Source organism: Channa argus, chromosome 4, assembly GCF_033026475.1.
Source record: "Channa argus isolate prfri chromosome 4, Channa argus male v1.0, whole genome shotgun sequence".
Taxonomy (NCBI): domain Eukaryota; kingdom Metazoa; phylum Chordata; class Actinopteri; order Anabantiformes; family Channidae; genus Channa; species Channa argus.
Genome location: NC_090200.1, coordinates 26,902,242 through 26,911,579, shown reverse-complemented (window position 1 = coordinate 26,911,579; position 9,338 = coordinate 26,902,242). Strand labels below are relative to the sequence as shown.

General features: G+C 37.9%; 2 protein-coding genes across 2 annotated transcripts; one reads left to right on the top strand and one right to left on the bottom strand.

Annotated features, from left to right (window-relative positions):
* The first annotated feature begins 379 nt into the window (after window positions 1-379).
* Window positions 380-6,609, top strand: LOC137125036 (zinc finger protein 449-like). Its single transcript, XM_067499921.1, has 3 exons — window positions 380-572; window positions 1,693-1,902; window positions 2,552-6,609. The coding sequence occupies exons 1-3, from the start codon at window positions 380-382 to the stop codon at window positions 3,316-3,318; spliced, it is 1,170 nt and encodes a 389-aa protein (XP_067356022.1). The 3' UTR covers window positions 3,319-6,609.
* LOC137125037 (gastrula zinc finger protein XlCGF57.1-like) lies at window positions 4,255-8,755 on the bottom strand. Its single transcript, XM_067499922.1, has 2 exons — window positions 8,097-8,755; window positions 4,255-6,984 (listed from the first exon to the last, which is right to left on the bottom strand). Exons 1-2 carry the CDS (start codon window positions 8,302-8,304, stop codon window positions 6,047-6,049), a joined length of 1,146 nt encoding a protein of 381 aa, XP_067356023.1. The 5' UTR covers window positions 8,305-8,755; the 3' UTR covers window positions 4,255-6,046.
* Window positions 8,756-9,338: the final 583 nt, after the last annotated feature.

Below are 9,338 nucleotides of genomic sequence, written 5' to 3'. Positions count from 1 at the left end.
ACAGCCGGAAACAGATGTTTGACCCCCTCGACTCTTTGTATTTGTGTTTTCACACAGTATGGCTACATAGCGGGTAATCATTATTATTGTCCGAAAACGCACTTAAGTATTTAACGTTAGCAAATTATTTAACATCTGATATTTTTGAGGAAAAAAATCTCGGTGAAGGGATATCGGTGATACAGCTTTAAGATTCGTTTATGACCTAAAGACGTGACTCGTTTCTCCGGTGCTCTGGGGTTCACTAGCTAGCAGTGTGCTAACTAACGTTAGCTGTAGAGTAACGAAACCTACGTTACTGAGTAGATACTGAGTTGGATAGTAAGACCGTTATATTATACACTTTTTCTGAAGGAAAGCTGAACGATATTGGGGGGAAATGTCCAAAGCGGGGATACTAAGAGCGTTATTAACTCAGCGGCTCACAGAGGTAGTTGAAGAGATATGCGGGCTGTTTGAAACAGCCATAGCAGAATACGAAGACATAGTGTCTCGTTCAAAAGAGGAAGCAGAACAACAACGAAAACTTTTGGAAGCTGTTGTCAGCGCTGGTGTTGACTTACATAAAACAGGTTTGTACACTTGTGCAAATATTATCGCTTCTGGCCACCCTGTTGAAAATGGATAAAGTGCATTGCATTAAATTGCTGAGGTGGTAATATTGTTATGCTTGATTGGTGGATGTTGTTTACAATGTAAATAACTTAGTAACAGTGGAGTGGATGTCAGGAGAAAATGAAACATACCCATAAATGACAAAAATGAACTCAGGAAAATTAGGTTAATGTAAAATTCTATAGTTATCCGATCCCTTTAAGTCAGTATGTAGAAAAGAATGAGTTGGCAGCAAATTCAGCCTAGGTTAGAACAGTAAAGATTTTTAGTCAATTTTCAATGACAGCACTGCCACAGCTTTATGTTGGATGCAAGACAAAAGTCACCACTAATGATATGTATTTTAGCTGCATGATAGAGCCTGCATATAAATGTTACAACTGTTAGAGTATGAAGTGACTATAAACTGAAAGATTTCAAACTAAACTTGTGAATCAAACGGGATTAAATCCTAAACTGCCTTATTGATGGACAGTTCCTGGTTTGTGTTCAGATTGACTGCCAGGGCCTCTTATTTGTGGAGTTGGCATTTTCTCCTTGTCCCTTTGTGGGTTTCCTCCTATGCTTTAGTGCTGTTAGGTTAATCAGTAGCTCTAAATTGCCTGTAGGTTGGAATGGTTGTCTGTCTTTATATATCTATTAATGGCAGACCTGTCCATTGTGTATCCCACTTTTTGTAAGAATAAAAGGTAGGTAGCTTGTCATGGAAAGCCTTGCTCAGTTCACTCTCCTATGGTAATGGGATGTAAAGCTTTCATGGTGTGAACAACAAAGACACAGTCAACTTTTAAAGACAGAGCTGAGAAGTTGATGTGTTGAAAGTTGCGTTAAAAAGTATAAATGTGGACCAAAAAACTCTCGAATAAAGCAAAAGAAGATGATAGAAATATTAAAAAGGAGAAAAGAAGTAGCCATAAAAGTAGATTGTAGACAGTTAAAAAAAGACATAGGAATGATCCGCCGCATTTTTATTTATTTTTTTTTTTTTTTGGTATATGAAGTGCTGTGATGCACTGCAGCATTACATGTACAAAACCCTCATTATACATCTCTGTACTTTTGTCTTTGTCTCTGCAGACATTAAACAGCTGTTTTCAGTGAAAGAGGAGCAGCAGGAGTGGAGGTCTATAATGAACCAAAATACTCCAGAGCTTCCTAATTTTAAGAAGGAACCAGAGGAATACTCGAGCAGTCAGGAGGGACCACTTTCGTCCACTTTCGCTGGTGTTCATGTGAAAAGTGCAAGTCAGAAGGGACCACAGGAATATTATCCACATGTTTTAAAAGGTACAAATGTTCTCCATTGTGCTTTGAAAGGTGAATAGTGTTGTATTTTTGTGTCTTTGGGGCCTGTGGTTGGAGATGTTGCTATATCTTCAACACACATTAAGTGAAGCAAACACATGATGCCACTGTTGTAAATGTTGTAGACAGCCATTTGGGTACAAGTGGGATGCAAGATTATATTAGTTTAACATTTTCAGATTAGTTTATTTTTATATTATTTTTGGTTTAAATCTGAATTAGTTTTTTTTTTTATAGTTTGCTTCCTCAGTGGTTTCACTAGTTTCAGTTTTAGTTTGTATTCACATACTCATTTCTATTTCGTTTTAGGTCATTTTAGTTACAATTCTTTTAGTTGAGGATTAAATTGGTCAAGGACCAGCATGGTGTAAAAAGCATCAGGAAGAACATTTCAACGTTAACTTAATAATAGGGGTGGGTGGGGGGAAAAAATAATTTCACACTTTAGTAACGCTTTAGTAAAAACTCTGTAACTTATTCGTCAGCAGACTATTGCTTGTGAAGCAGACCCACAAACCATGGTGCTAAAAGTCGATTTACAATAACCCTGGTGTGACATACATTAGAATCTAAGTTATTACATGGAAAATGCTGATTTTATCGAACCCTGATCTTTAGATTTGTATTTCAGTGTTTCCTGGTAATATCAACCAACTGATGATATGTAAAGAAGAGGCTCCCTCTGAGCAGCAGGAGGGGAGAACCACACTGAAAGAGGGTGACCCAGGGCATCCACTCATTGAAGAGGAACAGAGGACACCTTGGAGCAGTCAGGAGGGAAAGTGGAATGGTGAGGATAAAGAAAAAGCACATCAAAGACAAACAGAGGAGAACAGAGAGTCTCCAGCCAGCAGCTCAGCCCAACAGATGGAAACTGATATAAAGGACCGTGGAAGAGCAGAACCATGTTTACAGTCAGACAGCGAGAAGACTTTAAACTCTTCAGACAGTGCAACTGAAGACAGTGATGATGACTGGGAGAGAATGCCCAAACTGCAATTAGAATTTAAACAAATAAAAATTCCTGGATCAGAACCAAAAAAGATGTTAGGTCCTGCTATTGATTTAAAACCAACTAGTGTCCAGCAACCAGCTGGTCATTTCAAGTTTTCGGGCTCATCTGAAACTGAGGACAGTGACGATGACTGGAATAATAGCAATCCTGAGCCACATTTAGCCACCGTTAAACGTTCTTTTAAGTCCTCCTGTAAAACAGAGAAAACCTCCCTTTGTTGCTCCACTTGTAGTAAAAAATTTCACTGCAAGCAGCAGCTAAGAAAACACATAAGAACACACTCAAGGGAGATGCCTTACCGTTGTTCAGAGTGTGATAAACAGTTCATTCACAAAGCAAACTTGAGAGATCACATGAGGAGCCACTCCTTCGAAACCTGTTGAATGGTTCAGCATCTGATATGTGTAACGACAAAGCATCTGTGTGACATTCAAGACAAAACTCGCAAGAAAAATCCTTTGAAAAGTCCCATTTGAAAGCCCTACATAATGCCTCTCAGGGGCTGCATGCGATCCAGTATGGAAGTCATGATTCGCACGTTTGGATTTGTTTGATTTGGCATGTGTTTTCCGTCGGATGCCCTCCTGACACAACCCTCTGCCTTTATCCAGACTTGGGACTGGAACAAGAATACATCCCCTATGGTGCCCCCCTATGCTTGCATTAAAAGTGAAAGCACTCCACTATAAGGGAATACATGTATTGGTTTGCCTTTCAGTAAGGCAGTAGAGAGATTCAACCTTATAGTTTAGAAAAAAGCAACATGACAAACAAAGTCAGTCCTGACACCTAAACTACCTGGTTTTAAAAAATGCAATTGCCATTCCATAATTCAATTAAATGTTTACTTACTGATTCATGCCAAGTGTGTATTTTTCAATATTACAATAGAATTTTAACATCTAATTGAAAAACCAACTAAAACCAAAACCACGTTCACTAAAATAACTAAAACTGTACATTTACAACTAGGCAAAACAGACTTTGTTCCAGAACCCATGCTGTTTTATTGACATATTGTTTACAATTCATACAGAACTGGTTCAACATTTTTCATGCTAGTCTGAATATAAATACTTAGGTGACTTTATACAAGTGACAACACCTCTTGTTCACAATGTTTGAAGTGGCTTTGTCCCATTTTACCTGAAACACGACTACACTATAATAAACAGGGTTGATCATGCAAAATGCACTTCACAGTTAGACTAATGAAACCTGAGCAGTAGTACCAAGCTAATAGTACTAAGTCAACAAAAGAGCAAATTTGTATACTTTTTACTTTACTACATTTCTAATTACACTTGTGTTACATGGTACAATTACATTATTTTACACACAATTAACCTCTTTGTCCTTTTTTTAATGAAAAGTAATCACATGCGACACAGGGATCACGTCATTAAACCAGGTGCAGGCAGGCTGTTAAGTCCCGCCACCCATAGCCTTAATTAAAATACTTATTTGACATATTAACAGTACTATATTAGAGGCCAAATGCACAAATTTTACTCTTTGGGGTGTTGTGGTGAGTTTGGCCTATCTTCCAGGTTTTGCAAAGGAGCGAAAACCCCTGGACTGATGGTCTATTTGTAGACATAAAACTACTGCTTTCATTGTGAAAGGTTCCTTCATATGTGATCATTGAATGCAGTGTCAAAATCCTTCAAACAAAATAACAACCAGCGCCCTAAATGTTTCGTGAACTTGAACCAGGCATTGCCTACATAGCAGAGCTATGTGGGTTCTTGGTCTTACGGCGCTGAGACCTGTGGTTTTCTCCTACTGAGAGAAGCTGCTACATGCACTAGTGCACCCTGGGATTACGACTTTCCACTGTGTTTACTTGAATTAAATCAGGAGCAAATGACAAAATATAGACATACATTTACTTTTTCGACTGCTGGAACTACAAATCATAAAAGTTCTTAGAATGCTGTTTTGGGGAACCTTTTTAGCTCCTACTTCAGAAATTGTACTTCTCAGCTGAATGGGAACCATGTTAAAATGTTTAAGCTGATCAGTTGAACAATGAGCCAGTGCAGCGCAAGGAGGCTCAAGCTGTCATTTGAGTTCTAGTGTTGCTGTAAATGTTCAGCCTTTTTCCACGCAAGAAAGTCCGTATTTAGATTTGTAAGTTTGACCAGATTTTTTCAGAACTGTGAGAGCTGCTCTGTCAGGTTTGATCTCAACAGCCTGCTGCCTTGCTCTTGAGAATATTGCCTAGTCTATGCCTGTGTTGAACAGCCAGTTCTGCAGTGATAGTGGAAACTTGGATTCAGGCTCAAACCTGTTGTAATTTTCATCATAGGATTGCTGCTTTATTGGGTTTTTATATATTTTCATGCTGGAAAGTCCCTGTTTAGATTAAAATGTGGCAAGTTTATCCAATTTATACATGTTATTCAGATCTCATTGCATGACAGTGCCAAAGGAGAAAGGCGGTCAGCCATGATGGCAGCAGCCTACTGCCTTCTTCCCGAGAGCACTGCCAAGTCATGTCCATTTTAAATCATTCTAATTAATTGTGGATGATAGAACACAAGATAAAAGCTGGTGTCAGGTGAGTTGAAAATGGCATGTGTTTCTGCCATTTGCTGGAAGGGAAAGTTGAATAAATGCATTATAATTACAGACATTAAGAAAGTCTGCAGAATCCTCACAAATCAATATAAAAATACATATATGCATACTGACTTTTGGCCAGCCGGCATCACTTCAGAGTTCCTAATTGCAGTGCACATGCAAACAGACAAAAAGCCCCTTATGGAGGGCGACTGTGACGCAGGAAGGTAGAGCGGTTGTCCACCAATCTCACAGTTGTTGGTTCAATCCCCAGCTCCTCTGGTCACATGTCGAAGTGTCCTTGAGCAAGACACTGAACCCCAACTTAGTTGCTCCCGGTGAGTGTTGGCCAGCTGCATAGCAGCTCCACCATTGATGTGTGTGATTGTGAGTGTGAATAGGTGAATAAGAAGCAGTGTTAAGCGCTTTGAGTGCCAATAGGTAGGAAAGCACTATAAAAGTGCAGAACATTTACTAGGAAAAGCTAAAACTGTTTGGCCTGAAAGCACCTAAAAAGTGGGAGAAGTCATTCAGAGTGGGTACTTTCTAAGTGACACACTTATGTGTTTTCACACGGGACCGTCTACTAAATTTTTTACCACAAACGAGGCAACTGAATAATCTCTCGCCTGTGTGGAGAGGCATGTGTTGCTTGAGATGTCCTTTTTGTGTGAATTTCCTACCACAAACTGGACAGCTGAATGGTTTCTCTCCTGTATGGATCCTCATGTGTTTTGACAATGACTGATTTAGAGTAAACTTTGAGTTACACACTGAGCAGCTGTAAGGCTTTTCCCCTGTATGGACTCTCATGTGTCTATCCAGGATTCCTTTCAGCTTAAAATGTTTTTGGCAAACCGAGCAGCTGAATGACCTCTCTCCTGTGTCGGCCTTCATGTGTGTGTCTGAACCGGTGTTCTGTTTTAATTCTGTGTCATAAACTGTGTTAGTTGATAACAGTGATGAACTCTGTGTATATCCTTCAACACAAATGGAGCAAATAAAAGGGTTTTCTCCCAAAGTACTTCTGGCGTGGCTCTGCACCCAGTCCTCATGATCAAATGTTCTACCACACTCAGAGCAGGTAATAAAATTGTCAGTGTTACTATCATTTTCAACTTTAGGAACACAATTACTTTTCAGTGTCCAATGATCATTACTGCTATCAGTATTTTCAGGTGAGTCTGGAGTCTCACTGTCCTTTGATAGTTGTAAATTACTATCTGGGTTCCAGGCTAATTCTGATCCTCCGCAGTCTTCTCCATCAGTCACCGTTTCCATGTCTTGAGGTGAGCTGCTGACTGGAGGCTGTGTCTGTGTGCTCTTTTCAGTTTGTCTTGGATATGGCTGTGAGGACTGAACTTTCTCTTTGTCATCTTTACTTTTCACAGTGACAGTTCCTTCAGGTTGCCCTCCCTCTTGGCTACACCACAGTTTCTTCTGTTCTTTGTTTTTTGGTGGGGACTCTAGGTTCAGCTGAATAACTGCAGATGATAAAGAAAAAGCTAACAGATTAATGCAAAGAAATTCAGGAAAAATCCCTGGTGTTTATCCCTACATATGCTAAACAACACAGAATATAGCACCTTGTGTATCAAGTGACCCACATTTTAAAAAAAGCAACAATGCTCGAACATGCTGCCGACAGGTTTTTGTCATCCAGCTGAGTCCTTTGAGATTGACTGTTTAAACAATAAATAGCTCTTAATGTTGGTTTTCACTTTGGTTTTTACCAGTGAAGAGCGTATTTGCTGTTAAAAATAATAAATCAATATGAACAGATGATGACAGAAACCATTTGACAGCTGTGAAGAAAAATCACCATCAACCTCCACAGAGCATGAGCAAAGTGTCACACTCACCATCTGAGGAAAACACAGAACTACAGAGGACCTACCACAAGATGTAAACATGTTAGCAGTAAGAATCAAAAAGTGAGGAATGTGCAAAAAAATACAGGGATGAGACAGTAAAAGTCCTGAACAAAGATTTATAATTACTAATGAGACCAATATTAGCCATGTTTTGCTAAAATCTGCATCAAAACTAATTCGGGGGAGCTTCATCGTGCAGAAAGACAACATTGTCTTTCTGTAACTTCTGCAGCAGTTGAAGTCGGAATAAGATTACGGAAAGAAGTCATCAACAATTTGGTAATGTCATATGACATGAGTCAAATATTTGACATTACTGCAAACAAGTAATGGGCAACCAAGTATTTAGTACTGTACAGTCCGTGGCTGAGGCTTTTCCTAACCATAAGATTTGACGTTGTCATTATAGATTGCTGTGATGGGCAGAAATTAATGCATTTTAACAATTTGTAAATGGTAAAGTGGGTCTGAGTATATTCTAAAGTCTTAATCCATGTATGTAGGCTTTTGCAACAATACATTATAATTAAATCCCAACGCCAATAAGTTAAAACGAATAGCGAGCATTACTACCTCTTTGCCTAATCTGATTTAATCGTTAAATGCTTTTACTTACGACAAGAGTAACGAAGCTACACAAGGCTTCGTTTGCTCATCTTTAATAATTCCATATGAACAGTACAGGTATAAATAAGGAAAAGCCTTCTAAGCGTTTCACCGACCTGCTCTGTGTAACCGAACTTTAGGTTTTAAAATAGCATCCAGCAGTTTAAGTTTTTGCTCGTTCTCTTGTTTTAAACGATGCAGTTCCTCTTCATATTCCGCTATTGTTGTTTCAAACAGTCCAACTATTTCTTCAGCAGCCACCCTTAGACAGTTATTCACCAGCACTCTCAACGAACCCCTGTTAGCCATGGTTAAAGTTGCCATTTACAAACACTTCCACGCTTTCTTCTTTCACTGTTTTTACCATTAACTTCCCTGTTCGGGCAACAGCAAAGCGACTTCCGGTGTAAAACTTTCAGAATAAACGTAACTGTTAACAGTCAAAATGAAAACCTAAAGGTCTGCACAGATTCTAAATTCAAATAATCTTTATCCTTAGATTGTTAGTAAATCTGTAGCCAAATGAGGAATCAAACAACGTGCAACAACTGACAAAATTAAATGTATATATTTTGATGTCAATGTATTATATATTTTAATATTTATTTTGTTAGCAGCAAAGCATCAGTAATAGGATGATGATAGGTTAGAAAACAAAGATTTTCTAAGTAACTTCAGAGAATGCACAGAAGCTTTTGAGCAAACATTTAATTGATTATGGAATGGCATTAGCTGTGAAATTCAAAAAAGCAAAACAAGCCCAAAATGTCAGAACATTTCTCATGTGTTTCACTGAGATCACTGCTCTTTCAGCTTCAATATATAATAATAATAATAATAATAATAATAATAATAATAATAATAATAATAATAATAATAATAATAATAATAATAATAATAATAATAATAATAATAGTAATAATAATAATAATAATAACCATATTATTATTATTATTATTATTATTATTATTATTATTATTATTATTATTATTATTATAAGAAAATATGCAAACTATTCAAGAGAGTGCCATTACTATATACAACCAAACATGATCTGTATACTTGCATAATCTGGAGTTCAAATTTTGCTGAGTTAATGAACTTGTCATTCAACTTTCTGGGCGAACCAATAAATCAGTTTTAAAAAGCTGGAGTTAAGTTTGAGCTGTGGACCAGCACCTCATTAATCCACATTGCAAGACTCTGTCCAGTTCTGAATTTTTAGTCAAAGCTGCTCTTTTTGTGTTGATAGTTTACATTCATCAGCATTGGTCCTAAACTGCCACACATGGTCAAACTTAACTGAAATGTGAGCTATTTATTTCTAGGTGTTTCCACTGAAGCAGACTGATTTTGAT